Source organism: Seriola aureovittata, chromosome 12 (assembly GCF_021018895.1).
Source record: "Seriola aureovittata isolate HTS-2021-v1 ecotype China chromosome 12, ASM2101889v1, whole genome shotgun sequence".
NCBI classification, from domain to species: domain Eukaryota; kingdom Metazoa; phylum Chordata; class Actinopteri; order Carangiformes; family Carangidae; genus Seriola; species Seriola aureovittata.
The window spans coordinates 26974292-26993538 of NC_079375.1; the positions used below are offsets into that span (position 1 = coordinate 26974292).

A 19247-nucleotide genomic window follows, 5' to 3' on the forward strand; every position below is an offset into this window, starting at 1 on the left:
CTACACAGTTTCACTTCAGCTTTATTAGACTCTACCTCCCTCATTCAAAATGGCCGCCACTTTCTCCAACTGTTTAGGGGAGTTTGTTCGCTGAATCTGCTGGTGTGTTTTGTCAGAGTTGATGATTGTGTTGTTTGTGGTAGCAGAGGCAAGATAAAGAAAATAGTGGTGGTGTGAGGAGCAGTGATGGCAGCATTAGGGGAGTGACTCTGGGATGCCAGTGATCACTGTCTAGCCTCCTGGAGGTGTCGTGGGACCAACTAGACGAAACACTGGTGAAAGGAGGTTCCCACCTGATGACCCCAAACACATGTTAGTTATCACTGCTCATTAGTCTGTATAGCTAAATTAATAGTTATCATAGGACATGTTAAGCTTAGGGAGCTATTCACTGAGTCTGGTCCATTTTCTGTAGCACAAGTTTTGTGTTTATCTTAAATTAAAAAAAAAAATACATCAGAGTGTAATAGTTACAGTCACATGTAGCATCCCATAACACCTCAATATCATCAGAGTTTGTGTTGAATGAAACAAAACTTTGTTATTCTGTGTTTTATCTTAACATCTTCATTTCCTTTTTTATCATCAGTACAAAGAATCTAGACTGGATCATAAGAAACCATTGAAGTGTAACAGTGTGTGACTCCCTCTAGTGGATGTTGTGGAGTATTGTGTTGTCTTTGCTCCAAAGGTTTTTGTACAGAGTTTTGGTGTTTCCTGTCACTGTGGGCTGCAGAGCACAGTAGTACACAGCAGAGTCAGACACCTGAAGCTTCTGGATCTTCAGAGGAACTGATCTGACGGTGGAATTCAGAGTGGATGAAAATCTCTCCTTGTGGTCGTCTGCTGTGTTTCCTTCATCCAGTTTAAAGCGGCTCAGGATGAATTTGGGGCTGTGGTTTCCATCCTGTTTGTACCAGTAGAGACTTGGACCTGTTGAACTGCTGTTATATCCACAGTCAAGTGTTACTGCTTCTCCTTCAGTAGCGGTCACGTCTCCTTTTGGTTGCAGCACGTTTTCTTTTTGTGCTCTGCATTCTGTAAAACACCAACAAACAGTATCAGTGTGCTGTTACAGAATCATGTCAGTGTTGGATTGATATCACAGAAACAGTAGTGTTCATACCAAGGCACATAGCAGCCAGCAGCACTGAGATGAACAGAGGCATCATGTCTGCAGTGTTGAGTCACTGTGAGCTACAGCAAGTATAAAGCAGGCTGTGGTCTCTCAGTTTAGTCTTCATCAACACTAAGATGGTGGATCAGAAGGAGGAGCCTGATCACAGTGACAGGGCTCATTCACAGCCCTGTGTTATTCCCCCAACTGACAACTTTACACTAAACACATGTTTGTAGCTCTCTCCTTTCCTGGTCTAACTTGTGTTGTATGTAGTCATGATTGGACATTTCAGCTGACGTGTTTCCTGTTTTACAGCTGCTGCAGATTCACTTTGTTCCTGAGCAGATAAAAGCTGCTGATTGTTGTGAAGCTGCTGCAGCTCCTTTAACATCTTTATCAGAAAGATTACAGGTAAACTGAGGATGAATATTTGAGCAACATGTGACTCTTGTTCTTTTCACAGTGTTTCTCTCTTCAATGTAAACTGACGGTTCAGTATCTGTTGGTCAGATACAAAGATGGTGGAGTGAATGTGGAAGTTTAAATCATGTGATGTTGAAACTTGATGAAACTCCAGTTGTTAGTTTGATTCTACTTTGAGTTTTTCCTTAAATTTCAATGCTTGAAAATATAAAGTGCTGTTGATTTCAGAGTTTTATTAGTTAATGCTTCAGTGTGTATTTGGTGTTTAGCTCTACATGTTGTCAAGGATGGTGAACAATGGAAGCAGCTGATTTTGGCCTAATGACCCACAGAGTATGAAGATTAAGGGAGTGAGTCAGTGTCCATTTGTTTTCATGGAGTCTTGTGTTTGAAGCATCATCCAGTTGGTTTGTCATTGATGTGGATCAGCTGCTCATGTGAATCCTCCCACAGTGTTTGATTAGCAGCTGTAACCACGGTGACTCTGATAAAACAGGAAGTAGCAGAATCCATGTGATATGAAGCTGTGGTTTGAAAACCACTTCCCTCCTCTTTGAAGAGGAGTCAGATATCTGTGTTCAGGTTTTTGTACAGCCTCTTCTACACTTTGTATCACTGTGTTTCTAGAGCACAGTAGTAGAGAGCTGTGTCGTTCAGGGTTAGTCTGCTGATGGTCAGTTCAGTTGATGTGCCTGTTGTTTGGGATTGATATCGACTCGGGGTAGGATTATAATCAGCTGTGCTGCCCTTTGCTCCTTTATAGAGTATAAACTGAGGTGCCTGAAGGTCAGAATCATGTCTGTACCAGTAAAGGCGAATGTAGGTGTCTGTTGTCTGATATTGACATGAGAGTGTGACAGATTCTCCTTCTCTTCCACTGACTTCATCTCTTGCAGGAGAGATTGTGTCTCCAGCTATTAGTCCTGGAAAAAGTAGAGAGAATGAAGCATTAGACTAACATTGTCCATGAGGCTGAGAGGAGAAGACAGTGGAAAATGTCTCTGTACAGTGTTACTCTGTGGACACAAGCAGCTCAACTGTAGCTCACATCATAACTAGATTGTACAGGACTTCATGACAAAGACAGATTATTGTGAAGTTTCAACTGTGAAAGTGATAAAATGGAGGTCAAATATCTTGTTGATACAGCAGGTTAACTGAGACACTGATTTGTTGTCAAACTCACCTATGAAGTGAGAGAAAAACCAAAAGAGGTAAAGCAACATGTCTTTGGAGGAGTTGAAGCCAAACAGACAGCAGATGAACAATGTTCTTCCACTGCAGTAGAATGAAGAAACTAAACAGCCTCTCTGCTGCACAGCCCTTCTCCTCAACATCAAGCTGATTGTGCTTTTAGTTCCTCCAACATTTCTGCTCTGGACACACAAACAATCTCATTGGCTGAGGTGGACTAAAGTGGGCGGGATCAGGTAATCACCTCTCTGCTCCTTCCTCAGTGAGATTTAACTGTCTTTGTATTTATGGTTTAGTTTTTGTGATGTTTGTGTCGTCAGTCCACAGACACAGTCTCTGAAAACTCAGTGTTTTCACAGTGTGTGACTCCCTCTAGTGGATGTTGTGGAGTATTGTGTTGTCTTTGCTCCAAAGGTTTTTGTACAGAGTTTTGGTGTTTCCTGTCACTGTGGGCTGCAGAGCACAGTAGTACAGAGCAGAGTCAGTCACCTGAAGCTTCTGGATCTTCAGAGGAACTGACTTGTTCTTGATTGTAGCATCAAATCTGTTTTCCTGAGAGTCTTGAGTATTTTTTGTTCCAGAGTAGCCTTGGAGTAGAAACTTGGGAAAGTCATTTTCTTCTTGTTTGTACCAAAATAAATAAGGGAGCGAATCAGTTGTCTCAAATGAACAATCAAGTGTAACTGTGTGTCCTTCAGCAGCAGTGACATCAGCTGTTGGCTGGATCACTCTGTCTTCTCCTTTACACTCTGGGAAGAACAGAACATGCAGAGGAAGAGATGAATCAATAAAGATGATTGATTAAAGGAGAACAGTCAGTAGGTTTAAAGAGTTACCTATCCAGAGAGTCAGACACACACACATGTAGAACAGATGTGATTTTCACTGATCATTGTCACTTTCAACCATAGAAAGTGTTTTTACAAGGTAACAAATGTCAGCAGAAATGATGTGCTCTGATTTCCTGTATAATAAACATTAAAAGCTCTGACTGTAGAGCTCAGTAATATGTTAAAGTGTCTGAAGAGGAAACATGTTGTGCTTTCTATCTTACCAAAGAAAAGAGCAGCAAGAATAATCCACAGCCAATGTTCCATCTCTACAACAAGGTTTAAATCAACAGGAGAAACTATCTGATGTTCAACATTGACTCTGACAGTTGTTCTCTTCACAGCAGCAGTTATTATTGACACAGTGGTTGAACACAGTGAGGAAGTAGTGCACCGCCTACTTGATAATGTGGCCCTCTAGTGGAGGTAAAAAGTAGAGTTCAACAGTGTGGAGAAAAGGCTTCCAGCAGCTTGTCAGTGTGTCAGCTTGTGTTTTTGTACAGAGACTGTGGGTTTGCTGTCACTGTGGGCTTCACAGCACAGTAGTACAGAGCAGAGTCAGTCACTGCAGCAGAGGAGATCTGCAGATCCATTCTGGTTTTATCACCACTCACTGTAACTGACAGTCCAGACTTTGTTTCATTTTGAGTTCCCAAGTGAAGGATGAGGAACTCTGGTGGTTTTCCTGGATATTGTCGATACCAGTAAAACTCATCACCACCAGTTGCCTTTGTGGAGTAGTTGTAGGACAGAGTAACAGTGCTGCCTTCTGAACTGAACTCTTCAGTCTTGACTGGAGTCAGTTCTTCACAGCTGACTCCTAAAGAAACAGAGAACTCTGTTATAACATGATGTAAATGTTTCAATACATAATTTACATTCATTTTCCTGATGATCTCACATACCTGTTAGAGTAGAGACAAACAGTAGAGACAGTACATAATAGTCCAATGACAGCATGTTGAATAAAGGTAATGTTGATGGTTTGTGTATTGAACTGTGCCGAATATGGAAGTTCCTCTCTCTTCTATAGTTCAGTAACAGCTCAGCTCCTCCCTGAATCTCTCCGTCTCCTCTTAGATCTGTATTTTCTCTTCTCTCTGTGACACTTCCTCCTGCTGAACAGACTGGAGCAGATATTTGTACCAGTACATCCAGATTTACAAAAGGTTCTCTGTGATGATTTAAAGGATAGATCATCTTTTCAGGATCATCAAATAAGAGAAGGAGCTAATGCTTGCTTTTGAGACAACATTATTTCATCAATGTACAATATATATCAGTTGATGATGAGAGGAAAAGTCATCACACAATATTAAACACAGAGTATGAGCAGTTTGATCGACAGACCGTTCAGAAAGATTAGATTTGACCTGGTTTACTGAATTGTAGGGGGGAGTACAAGGATCTTAGTTCTAGACTCATTCCGACATTTTGTTTAGAGAAACAAAGAACGTGTATTTCAAGAACCAATATTAGCCTTGCTTTATTTTTTCCACTTTTTGGCTATAATCAGTAAATTGTCACAAAAATCAAGTATATTATAAAATAAAATATTCCTCTTTATTATAAGGCTCGATCACCAAAAACAATTACGAACCAAAACTATTTAAATCAACAATGGAAAAAAATACAAAAGAAATTTTAATATAACTAAATATTTAACAGATAGTTGTTATGGAAGCAGCAACAATATTAAAAGAGTGTATGTCTGGAATACAAACATTAACGATTCTTCTGAAGAAAAATCAGCATGTGGTGTTCTCTGGAAGGATGGATGATCTGTCTGGGCTGATTGTATCTCCAGCGGTGGAGAAAACCCTCTCACTGGGGGTAGAGGAGGCCTGTACACTCAGGTATGAGAGGGCCGGGTCTCACAGCAAAGGATACATGTCTCTCCTATTCCACCAGCAGAGAGCAGGTTCTGTAATCCCTTCAAATTGTAATGCTTCATCATATTGGTGGTGCTTCCTCCATTGCATGAAATATTTTTACTGCAGAAGTTGCATTTTGTTGTGTTCTTGTCTTTCTTGGTGAAGCTAAGCCAAACCTTTCAGCGGTTGCTGTACTCAGCCATGGTCCAAGATGTAAACAACACATGAACTCCACACGCTTTATTCATGTAACATACTGTGAACCAAATGACAATAAGTCCGCCTAACAGGTCCTGGCAGATAAGGAAAACTTTTACAGACTATAAAATGCTCCCTGCACTGCACTCAGGAGTACGACTCAAATATGCAAATGCTTTTGGAATTTAAAAGCAGTGTCGCAAGATATACATCTTAACGAATCCACAGTTCTTTGAAATTCAGAACCTGTTCTGAACAGAAACCGGTTTTTGATACCCAGCTTTACTGGTGAACAGACTGGAGCAGATTGTTTTTTTCATTTTGTTTTTGATGATTCTTTTATAACAGGCGTTAGAAAAAGTTAGCTGTGGTGAATTGAAGGGTGGATCAAATTTTCAGGAATTTCAAACACAAGAAAGACATAACTTTTACTTTTAAAGTGGAGACTGTCCAACTGAAGTCAGCTGACAATGAAAGAAATTGGTATTTTCCAATATTCTATCCAGAGTGTGAGTTTGTGCTTAAAAAGCAACAATTTAACAAGATTTGATTTCAGCTATTTCCCAGAATTTTAGGGGGAAATACAAGGAAATCTTTGGTACACAGTCAATTGTAAGAAGGTCTTTAACACCAGCATGTAACATGTAATAAACCTGCTGCCATAATTAATGGACTTTAATGTATAATCACATGTGGTCTGTGAAACGATGGAAAATTATATAGTATAAAAGTAATTTGATGCAAACGAATCATGTCAATGGAAAATGAGAAGACCTAGGATTGAACCCTGTGGTACACCACAATAAATGACAACATCAGAAAATAACAGAGAAACTTCTTATTTGTAGAAGAATAAAATCCATTCAAACTCATTCAAAATCTATGAAATATTAAATGTAACAGAATATCTGATGATTCAACCTATATATGATTACTGGATATTTCAAATTTTTAAAGTTTTACTCAAATATTTTTTTCATCATCAATATTGTTTGAGAGAGCCTCCAAAAAATATTCTACCTACACAGTTGAACTTCAGCTTTATAAGATGTCAGAGTGTAATAGTTACATTCACATGTAACATCCCACAACAGTTCAATATCATCAGAGTTTGTGTTGAATGAAACAAAACTTTGTTATTCTGTATTTTATCTAAATTTCTTTATTTCCTTTTTTTAATCATCACTACAAAGAATCTAGACTGGATCATAAGAAACCATTGAAGTGTAACAGTGTGTGACTCCCCCTAGTGGATGTTGTGGAGTATTGTGTTGTCTTTGCTCCAAAGGTTTTTGTACAGAGTTTTGGTGTTTCCTGTCACTGTGGGCCTCACAGCACAGTAGTACACAGCAGAGTCAGTCACTGCAGAGGAGATCTGCAGATCCATTCTGGTTTTATTACCACTCACTGTAACTGACAGTCGAGAGACTGGATCTGATAGTCTTTCTCCTGAGTCCTGATGAGAGATGAGGAACTCTGGTGGTTTTCCTGGATGTTGTCGATACCAGAAGAAATAAGAAAGACCAATTCCTTTTTTTAAGTAGTTGTAGGACAGAGTAACAGTGCTGCCTTCTGAACTGAACTCTTCAGTCTTGACTGGACTCAGTTCTTCACAGCTGACTCCTAAAGAAACAGAGAACTCTGTTATAACATGATGTAAATGTTTCAATACATAATTTACATTCATTTTGCTTCATGATCTCACATACCTGTTAGAGTAGAGACAAACAGTAGAGACAGCACATAATAGGCCAATGACAGCATGTTGAATAAAGGTAATGTTGATGGTTTGTGTATTGAACTGTGCTGAATATGGAAGTTCCTCTCTCTTCTATAGTTCAGTAACAGCTCAGCTCCTCCCTGAATCTCTCCGTCTCCTCTTAGATCTGTATTTTCTCTTCTCTCTGTGACTCTTCCTCCTGGTGAACAGACTGGAGCAGATTGTTTTTTTTCATTCTGTTTTTGGTTATTATTTTATACCGTGAGTTAGAAAAAGGTAGCTGTGAATTTAAGGGTGGATCACTGTTCATGATTTGCAGACACAAGAACGACATCATTTATACTTCGAATCTGAGACTGCGCAACTGAAGTCAACTGAAAATGAAAGCAATTGGTATTGTCCAGTATTACATCCAGAGTATGAGTGTTTTGCTTAAAAAGCATCAATTTAACAAGATTTGATTTCATGTGTTTCACTGAATTCTAGGGAAAAACAAAAGGATCTCTTTTGTAGACATTCATTTGTAGGAAGGTGTTGAACTCAAGCATGTAACATGCAACAAACCAGCTGCCATAAATACTGGACTGAAATGTAATATATAATCACTAGGGCTGTGAACGTTAACGCGTTAATGCTCACGATTAATCTGGAAACCTTAACGCATTACTTTTTTTTAAAAAGAAATTTAATCATATCACCAAGTTTGACCACAACTTCCTCCTGTAGTCGTCCAGCGTGGATGTCTTACTGCCTGATGGTAAACACAGCCAACAATGCTGAGCGAGGAGACGGATCCCTTTGTCCTTAACGGCATATTTCGATTTAGAAAGCTTTCGAATGGAAGTTTGAATAAAACCGAAGTCATATGGAAATACTGCAGTGATGAACTGTCTTTCCACCAAATCACAGTGAGTCTGAAGTCCCATCTTCGAGCAAAGCACATCTTTGCTAATGTTAGCAACAAGTCAATAATATTGTTTTACTAGTATTCTAAATGTATGATTAATCATGATTTATCACAGCCTGTTAATGTGATTAACTTGATTAACTTTTTTAATCGATTGACAGCAATAATAATCACATATTGTCAGCAAAACAATGGAAACTGATATAGTATAAAATAATTTAATACTAAATAATCATGTCAATGTAAATGTAGAGGACCTAGGATTGAACCCTGTGGTACACCATAATAAAACATAATCTCAGAAAATAATAGAAATGTATTTTATGTAGATGAGAATAAAATCCATTCGAACCAAAATCCATGAAATATTACATGTAACAGAATATCTGATGACTCAACCTCTATATGATTACTGGATTTTTTTTTTTTTTTTTTTTAATATTTAATGATTTACTCAAATAATTTTTTTCATTGTCAATATTGTCAGAAAGAACCTCAAAAAATATTTTCCCTACACAGTTTCACTTCAGCTTTATTAGACTCTACCTCCCTCATTCAAAATGGCCGCCACTTTCTCCAACTGTTTAGGGGAGTTTGTCAGAGTTGATGATGGTGTTGTTTGTGGTAGCAGAGGCAAGATAAAGAAAATAGTGGTGTGAGGAGCAGTGATGGCTGGCATTAGGGGAGTGACTCTGGGACGACAGTGATCACTGTCTAGCCTCCTGGAGGTGTCGTGGGACCAACTAGACGAAACACTGGTGAAAGGAGGTTCCCACCTGATGACCCCAAAGACATGTTAGTTATCACTGCTCATTAGTCTGTATAGCTAAATTAATAGTTATCACAGGACATGTTAAGCTTAGGGAGCTATTCACTGAGTCTGGTCCATTTTCTGTAGCACAAGTTTCTTGTGTTTACCTTAAATTAAAAAAAAAAAAAAAAAAGACGTCAGAGTGTAATAGTTACAGTCACATGTAACATCCCACAACACCTCAATATCATCAGAGTTTGTGTTGAATGAAACAAAACTATGTCATTCTGTGTTTTATCTTGAATTTTTTATTTCCTTTTTTATCATCAGTACAAAGAATCTAGACTGGATCATAAGAAACCATTGAAGTGTAACAGTGTGTGACTCCCTCTAGTGGATGTTGTGGAGTATTGTGTTGTCTTTGCTCCAAAGGTTTTTGTACAGAGTTTTGGTGTTTCCTGTCACTGTGGGCTACAGAGCACAGTAGTACACAGCAGAGTCAGACACCTGAAGCTTCTGGATCTTCAGAGGAACTGATCTGACGGTGGAATTCAGAGTGGATGAAAATCTCTCCTTGTGGTCGTCTGCTGTGTTTCCTTCATCCAGTTTAATGCGGCTCAGGATGAATTTGGGGCTGTGGTTTCCATCCTGTTTGTACCAGTAGAGATATGAAGTTGGTGAACTGCTGTTATATCCACAGTCAAGTGTTACTGCTTCTCCTTCAGTAGCGGTCACGTCTCCTTTTGGTTGCAGCACGTTTTCTTTTTGTGCTCTGCATTCTGTAAAACACCAACAAACAGTATCAGTGTGCTGTTACAGAATCATGTCAGTGTTGGATTGATATCACAGAAACAGTAGTGTTCATACCAAGGCACATAGCAGCCAGCAGCACTGACATGAACAGAGGCATCATGTCTGCAGTGTTGAGTCACTGTGAGCTACAGCAAGTATAAAGCAGGCTGTGGTCTCTCAGTTTAGTCTTCATCAACACTAAGATGGTGGATCAGAAGGAGGAGCCTGATCACAGTGACAGGGCTCATTCACAGCCCTGTGTTATTCCCCCAACTGACAACTGGTCTAACTTGTGTTGCCCTCTAGTGGAGGTAAAAAGTAGAGTTCAACAGTGTGGAGAAAAGGCTTCCAGCAGCTTGTCAGTGTGTCAGCTTGTGTTTTTGTACAGAGACTGTGGGTTTGCTGTCACTGTGGGCTTCACAGCACAGTAGTACAGAGCAGAGTCAGTCACTGCAGCAGAGGAGATGTTCAGATCCATTCTGGTTTGATCTTCACTCACTTTAAAAGACAGTCCAGAGACTGGATCTGATGCTTCTTTTCCTGTCCCTGAGTGAGAGATGAGGAACTGTGGTGGTTTTCCTGGATATTGTCGATACCAGAAGAAATAATCACCGATAGCTGCCTTTGTGGAGTAGTTGTAGGACAGAGTAACAGAGCTGCCTTCTGAACTGAACTCTTCAGTCTTGACTGGACTCAGTTTTTCACAGCTGACTCCTAAAGAAACAGAGAACTCTGTTATAACATGATGTAAATGTTTCAATATGTAATTTACATTCATTTCCTGCATGATCTCACATACCTGTTAAAGTAGAGACAAACAGTAGAGACAGTACATAATAGTCCAATGACAGCATGTTGAATGAAGGTAATGTTGATGGTTTGTGTATTGAACTGTGCTGAATATGGAAGTTCCTCTCTCTTCTATAGTTCAGTAACAGCTCAGCTCCTCCCTGAATCTCTCCGTCTCCTCTTAGATCTGTATTTTCTCTTCTCTCTGTGACTCTTCCTCCTGGCGAACAGACTGGAGCAGCTTCTTGTTCCAGCTGTAGAAATAAAAGAATTTCAGATTCGGATTCACACAGTATAAAGACGTTATCGAACAGCAGCTCTCAGTTTTCCATAAAGACTGTAAAACACAACTCATACTGTCAGCATAACTGTTTTTAAGTGGAACATACAGATATTCATGCTCAGCTGAACAGAAACAGATGTTTTTGTTGATGAGTAATATGACACAGGGGACATGTAAATATAAAACTATAAGATCTAGGACTGAACCCTGTGGCACACCACAAGAGTTTGTGACCTGAGAGAACAGAGAAACTGAGAGTTTAATCGATCAACCAGTTCATGGAGACGCTTGATTGACATTGTGTGATCTCTCACTAGTGGAGTTTAAATAGTGAAGGATCAGCTGAATTTAAATATTATTGTCTAAAATAACCCAAACTTCCACGTAGTGTGTGTCCATAGATTTTCAGGTATTCAGCTGACAATATTTTCCACAACAGTCACCAAGAGATTATAAAGTCTGTTTTGTATTAACACAGAAGCAGTTTGTCTTATCTCTGCATTAGTGATAGTTTGTTCTTCTCTAAATCTGTTCATACTGTGAGGGAATTGTTTCTTGTCCACCTAATGAATGGCTGACTCAGGGCGAACAGACTGGAGCAGATATTTGTACCATTACTTTCAGATTTACAAAAGGTTTTCTGTGATGATTTAAAGGATAGATCATCATTTCAGGATTATCATCAGATGATGAAAGGAAAGGTCATCACACAATATTACACATAGAGTATCAGCAGTTTGAATAACATCGGCAGACAGTTCAGAAACAATAGATTTTACCTGGTTTACTGAATTGTAGGGGCAAGTAGAAGGATCTGAGTTCTAGACTCAGATGTTGCAGGAAGGATTTTAACATGATATATAATCACAGTCTGTAAAACAATAGAAACTGATGATTTATTTAGAAATTGTTGGATCAAAAGTACTTGCACATTGAAAATGAGAGGACCTATGATTTGACCCTGTGGTACACCACAAAAAATCACAGCTGGACAGAACGACAGACAAACATCTTTAATAAAAGTAAGAAGAAAATCAGTTGATTCCAGAGTCTGTGGTACCAACCATGTTATGGTGATAAGTCACATTGTGTGATCTGTCAGTGATGTATGGAGCCCTGAAGTGTAATGTTGTGTGACTCCCTCTAGTGGATGTTGTGGAGTATTGTGTTGTCTTTGCTCCAAAGGTTTTTGTACAGAGTTTTGGTGTTTCCTGTCACTGTGGGCCTCAGAGCACAGTAGTACACAGCAGAGTCAGTCACTGCAGCAGAGGAGATGTTCAGATGAAACTCTCTAGTTTCCTTGTCATGTTGTAAAGATAGTCCTGGTGTTTTCTCTGAATAATCTGCGATGAGAAACTGTGGAGATGAACTGGACTTCTGTTGATACCAGTAGAGTCTTTCTACAGAGCCTGAATAGTTGCAGGAGAGAGTCACAGTGTCTCCTTCTGAAGCCATCTCTTCATCTTTAAATGGTTTCACTAAATCCTCAGAGGATCCTGAAAAACACAAAAAGATATTTCAACATGACACTTGGATGAAATATTCAAACATTTTTAGACTGAAGTTGATGTTTAAAAAATGTATTTAATCCAAAGAGCCTGTTTTTCCATGAACATCTACGAACTCTCAGATGTTGCTTTATGTTTTGAGAACTTACCAGAATGAAAGGAGACGATCATGATCCAAACTAAAAGCAGCAGCATTATTTTCACTTGTACTGAATGAACAATAGAGAGAACTCAGCAGCTCTCAGCTCTGAAATGAAGCCTTTCATATTGAGTTGTGTAGCTCCTCCTCTTGCTGTGCTCTGTTTCCATTCAGACTGATGGAAGCTTTAGAAATGACAGTGATGCTGCATCATCATCATCATCATCATCATCATCATCATCATCCAGGAAGGTCAGACTGAAGGAGGAACCTGCAGAAAATTCACCTGAATCAATCTGGAGAGAAACAACTTTCTGAAAACTCCAAAAGCTCCACTGCTGCAAACTGTAGAGAAAGTCTGACTGTGAATGTGAAACATGTTCAGAGAAGAAGAAGAAGTGAAGATGCAATTATCACCATTCAGGCTAAAACATTGTAGATTATACGTTCAGACTTTGTGTTTATTATGACGACTGTGATCAACTCTCTGATCAGCTGATTTTCTTCTCCTGAATCCAGATCTGATGATTTTCAGTGAAAGATTTAAATGATGCAGCAAACTCTCTCCATCATTGTGGCTTTTGTTGTTCAGTTTACTGTTGTCAACTGAATCTAGACTGGATCATAAGAAACCATTGAAGTGTAACAGTGTGTGACTCCCTCTAGTGGATGTTGTGGAGTATTGTGTTGTCTTTGCTCCAGAGGTTTTTGTACAGAGTTTTGGTGTTTCCTGTCACTGTGGGCCTCAGAGCACAGTAGTACACAGCAGAGTCAGACACCTGAAGCTTCTGGATCTTCAGAGGAACTGATCTGTTGTTGACTTCAGCATTAAATCTGTTTTCCTGAGAGTCTTGAGTATTTTTTGTTCCAGAGTAGCGTTGGAGCAGAAACTTGGGAAAGTCATTTTTCTTCTTGTTTGTACCAGAACAAATTAGCATCCGAGGTAACGCTGGTCTCAAATGAACAATCAAGTGTAACTGTGTGTCCTTCAGCAGCAGTGACATCAGCTGTTGGCTGGATCACTCTGTCTTCTCCTTTACACTCTGGGAAGAACAGAACATGCAGAGGAAGAGATGAATCAATAAAGATGATTGATTAAAGGAGAACAGTCAGTAGGTTTAAAGAGTTACCTATCCAGAGAGTCAGAATCAGGATGTTTCTCAGCCAGAGTTTCATGTCTGCAGTGAGAGGGGAGGAGGAGAGGAAGAACACTGATCCTTGGGATCTGAGCTCTTCATCATTGGCCCTCCCTCTTTATCATCAGTACATTTACATCTCATCTGATTAGCTGATGCTCAGTTCATAATGAAGTTTCTGTCAAAACAAAGTCTCGTATTTCTCCGCCCCCCCAACAGTCATTATTTTCAGGTTGTCCGTCGGTCTCATTCTCGTGGACACGATATCTCAGTAACACCTTCACGGAACTTCTTCTAACTTTGCACAAACATTCATGTGGACTCAAGGACGAACTGATTAGATATTCATGGTCAAAGGTCAAGTTGAAGTTGACCTCACAAAACATTTTTAAGCCGTAACTCAAGACTTCACAGTAACTATGACAAAATCTCTCACAAATGTTTAATATTTTCTCTGACTCTGGATTAACAGGGATGGAACCTGGAACTAGTCTGAGTGGAGGACGGATACAACCACGAGGAGGTGATTCTGTTTTATCCAATTAAATCATCATGTTCATTATTATAATGAGTAATGTCATGTTGTCGTGTCCACTCGATGGAGCTGTTGTTGAATCACAGGAGGAGCTGAGGTGAGTAAATCTTCAGTGAGGAGCTGTCATGTTTTTGTACAGGGTTTTGCTGCTTCCTGTCACTGTGGGCTTCACAGCAGAGTCAGTCACTGCAGCAGGAGAGATCTGCGCCTCCACACCATCGTTTTCTCTAGAACCTTCTGTCTCCTTTCAGAGACGCTGGTCTTGTAGTGATCAACAGGAGATCTGGTGGTTTTGTTTCTCTAGGACAGAGTACTGATCATTCCTCAGGAGTGACTCTACGGCTGCAGACTCTCTCACTAATGCAGGTGTTAACAACGCTGTGATCCAGCCATGCAGATTGCAGGTTATGTGTGACTGTCTATCCCTTAAACTGTAGACCATCACTCACAAAGGTAACCAGGAGTAGTAGTGTCCCTGCAGCCTGATAAACTGTGAAAAAGAAATACACCGTAAGACAGTTTAATGAGAGCGGCTGTGATGAAATGATGGATCAGAGACGGAGAAGTGAAAGACGACACAGTCTGTGTCTCTGCTGAGATTAAACCTGTCTCAGTCTCCTGCTGCGTCATCGCCTCGCTGTGTTTTAATGCAGCTCAGAGATCTGATCTCAGGAACACAACATGTGACCCATCAACCCCAATCAGCTTAATGTGGACGTGAGCACAGCGTTCACCACAGACACTTTAACACAGAAGGACTTTCTATCAACTCTGCTCAATATAAATGATGTCAATAAATAATAAATAAATAATCATGTATCTTCCTGCAAAATGTGCCGATGTGACTCATTTCAAAGTCAAGATAAGATGGGTTAATGCAGAGTTGGGGTGTGGGGCCTTGAGGGGGGGAGGGGGTAAAGGATGCCATAATGAATGAACTATAAGAGAGAAAATAAAACTCACTCGTTAATAAAAATGAATAAAAAGTGGAATACATTTTAAAAGAGGTGCAGCAGTGCATTAGTGTGAAGCAAAGTTTAAGTGAAGAGAGAAGTTATCTTTCTCAGATCTAGAGGTCGTGTGTTCCACAGCAGGTTAGCAGTTAGCTTAGTGCTAGCAGCTAAAACTGGACTAATGCTCTCGCTCCTGTGTGATGACGTTTGTTTGAAGTCTCGGTTCATTCAATGCAACATTTGACTTTTCTTTTTATTATATTCCACATTGATCTGAAAAGCATTTATTCTGTTTGTTTTGATTATTGATTATTCAGCTTGTGTGTGTTGATTGATTATATCTAGATTATGATTTGTCTTTGCTGGTGATTCAGTTCCTGGATGAACATTTTGTATCTGTCACATTCATTACAATAGCGTTGGTCGTTCCCTCAGTGGCTGTTCAGTGCTTGGTACTGGCAGGTCTCTACTGCTCTCTGCTGGACAACGTGGAAATTAAAACACCTTTTCAAGGTTAAATAATTATCTGGTTAATACATTTAATACATACAACTAACGACGTGTATGTATTTCTCACTTTTCTTTGTGATTGTTCTTCATATTGATCCATCACACCTGTCAACAAGAGACTTTTGATCCTGTTTCTGTTCTGGGGAATGAATGGAGCTTGAATAGGGTTCATTGATCTGATCCAGTGTTGGATCAGTGCTGATCAGTGAAAAAGTCCCTCAGTGAAACGCTGAGTTACAGGAACCTGCACCATGAAGCCGGATCAGTGGGTTATCCAGCTGTACTTAGGCTGAACTCAGGTTCTCCAGTATCACGAGGCTGGCTCCCTTTAAACCAGGGTACATCACCATGGTAACTATGGTGGATCACCGTGGTAACAGCTGCTGCAAGTTAACTTTAGAGGATCAGTTCAAAACATGTCAGCAGCCCGACTGCTGACCAATCGGATCGCTGGACAGAAGCGTTTCCAATAAAGTGTCAAAGAATAAAGAGCAGCAGATATTTTTATTGATCAGTAGAATCCTCATGTTGATCCAGAAGAAATTATCAATACTTCATGATTATAAATGATCATTTCAGTCAGACTGAGTTACTGTAAACTTTTCTTCATCTGCACCAGGATTTCAGAACATCATCACACTCAAAGCACGAAACACCAGGTCATTGATAATATGATTTATCTAAAACTTCTCCCAGAGTCTGCAGCTTCTGTCTGTTCTGGTTCTGTGCTCATGTTCTTCATCACCTGGTGGAGCATCACTCTCAGCTTCACTGCTTCATCTCATATTCATCCCGTCACTCAAGGTCCAGATGACTCTCCCAGAACCGGATCAGCTGAGAACAGGTCTCAGGATCCCGGTTATCCTCAGGACCGTTAATGTTAGACTCGGTGAAGCAGGTGACACAGACAGCCGGACCGAGCCGGACCCAGTCCGTGGAGCCGGACCCAGTCCATGGTGCCGGACCCGGTGACACACACGGGATTCTCCTGACGCTCAGAAACTGATCCTGCATCAGTTCGCTGACGCCTACAGGGCGTGGGACCTTTAGCTGTTAGATCCGTGCAGCTCATTGGTCAGCAGACTCAGGTGGTCGCCGTCCATCCAATCACAGGCCTTTATGTTACGTCGCCAGCCTGACTGCTCTCCGGCAGGAAGACTGACCTCGGTTTATTTCCTGTCGGTGTAAACAGCGACGTTATCGTGTTTTTACTGAAGTCGAGTTTAAATTAATCAGTGAGTCACGGTTTCCCGCCTCCAGCCGCTGCTGGAAACCGTCACCGTCACCTGTGGTTCATACGTGGGACTGACGGAGGGGAAGCTAACCGGACAGCTACACGCTAACGTTAGCCGTTAGCCCGGGGCTCGGTGCCGGTGACCGTCAGAGGTGAGCGCTGTTAGCATTCCTCCTGTTAGCTCACAGAACCGGCGGAGCTGCCGCCTCACACAGCTGTTCTCACCCGAAATACACCGCCCGAGAGCCGGGCAGACGGGTGACAACACCCGCCCCTGGTAGCAGGTCCCCGGGTCTGCTGTCCGCTGACACCTGGATGTAACGCTCCGTCCACACAACCAAATACCGTAAACACTGAGAAGCGTCTGGTAAATTTGACAAATGTCTCATCCTCTAATTATTATTTAACCTCAGTAAATGGTGTAAAATGTCCAGACAGCTCTGAGCTTCAGCTGGATGACTGAGACAACAGGTTGTCCACATGTCTGAGTGACTGTAGCTTCATTAAACCGACAGATGTTCGGCTTCAGGGCGGCAGTGTTTCCTGTCCAGGCTGGACCCGGAGAGATCAGGTGTCTGAGCCAGAGAGTTCTGTAGGAACACTGTAACCTGATGTAGAGAAGAAAACACGGGATCCATTCAGTTACCTGTCACATCACTGTCGCTGCCAGTGCTGCTGAGTTTCAGTTTTATATTCAAATTAATTGGATTGATATAATAAGTCCAGAGGTTCTATTTAACACAAGGTGCAGTTCTCAGACCAGCAAGTAAACTGTTCCAGACTTCAGCTGCATAAATACTGAATGTAATCTGCAGATTTAGAATAAGCTGTCAGGTGCTGCCTTGTGACCTGAGAGACCAGTGGGTTTGATATGTTGTAGTCTGTTCAGACACCTTCATACAGCTGACTGAAGGGACCCCTGTAACAGATGGAGGACATAAACATAAACCCTTCTTTGTTTCCTTTCTTTGGTGTTTGGACAGGACTGTCCACATACTTATGGCCATTTACTATAACTCTAAGCACAGGACTGATTCATTACTCTGTAAGTTACTGAACACAAACTTCCGAGAATCGTTCCACCATTAGAGAAATGTGATGTTCTTTGTGCCAAAGATCCGGAAATTAAATCATTTGCTTTTATTTCTGCCACGTTTCTCACCGCGTCACATTTTACTGTAGAAAACATCTTAAACCGCAGCATCACTCTCTCCAGCTCTCCTGTGCCTCCACTCTTAGTTACTCAGAGCAAACAAAACTAAAGAACCAGAACTTTTCAGAGTCGTATTAGTGTTTGATGTTTGTTGCTGCTGTCCTCAGTTGGTTCGTGCATGGGCGAGTGAACATCAGCCATGAGCGCGGAGCCGGACGCCCTGGCCGTGGTCAACCAACTGCGGGACCTGGCCGCCGACCCCATGAACCGCAGGGCCATCGTCCAGGACCATGGCTGCCTGCCGGGACTCATCCTGTTTCTGGACCACCCAAACCCTCAGGTCGTCTACTCTGCCCTGCTGGTGAGCTGCCATAACCTGACATTAGTTTACACTGGCTGACATCCAGGTGGTAACTCTGACCCTCCTGCAGAGAGGGTCAGGATGCCCACTTACATTTCAAGACAAAGGTTCAGGTGTGGTACTGCTGGTTCTTTGTCCACTGAGCATGTGGATAACTGTGATTGGTTGATGTTACAGGCGATCCGTTACCTAGCAGAATGTCGGGCCAACCAGGAGAAGCTGAAGGGGGAGTTGGGGATGATGCTGAGCCTCCAGAACGTAATGCAGAAGTGAGTCTCTGCTGTTCACCCGGCCGACTCATACTTCAGCTTGAATCTGAAGTTTTTCTCAAACTGAACTTGAATGTCATTTGCTAAATTTCTGAAGTTATTAAAACCGAAGAGGGACTGCAGCTAATGATTGGAGTCACTGTTGGTTCATCAGGCTATTTTTCAGTGAAACAGAAAAATGTCCATCGGAGCTCCCGACCAGCAGACTGTGATAGGAAACGCAGGAAATCCTCACAGTGGAGGAACTGTGTGTTTGACTGGTCACCGACTAAAAGGCTTCAGTCCACCACAGTGTCAAGTCTGAAGTATCTGGAGACTGGGGTTCAGATAGACCTCAGGATTCTGGTCTCAGTTCTCCAGTTACAGGTTTGCACACTTGATTCGGTTGATCTGGAACAGCACTCATGTACCTCGGCCCAGTCAATCAGTCCTACACATTAAGGAAAGTAGATCAGCACCAAAATGTAATGTGTTCTTCCCTGGTCCGGGTCCCGTCCCTCCACAACCCTAAATCAATCCCTAAACAACTTTATTTATCATTTTATCATTATTTATCGCAAACATTGAC

General features: G+C 41.1%; 1 protein-coding gene across 2 annotated transcripts in view; it reads left to right on the forward strand.

The window, feature by feature from the left end:
• Positions 1-15728: 15728 nt before the first annotated feature.
• The window catches only part of LOC130178937 (armadillo repeat-containing protein 1-like), an 8585-nt gene continuing 5066 nt past the window's right edge, over positions 15729-19247 (forward strand). Inside the window, exons 1-3 of one of the 2 annotated variants that reach the window (XM_056391587.1) lie at positions 15729-17048; positions 18217-18410; positions 18588-18679. In XM_056391587.1, coding sequence (XP_056247562.1) covers positions 18249-18410; positions 18588-18679 — 254 coding nt within the window. In that variant the 5' untranslated portion in view covers positions 15729-17048; positions 18217-18248. Of the gene's footprint in view, positions 17049-17083; positions 17264-18216; positions 18411-18587; positions 18680-19247 lie in introns of those variants that run through there. The other variant, XM_056391588.1, reaches the window with a different exon arrangement.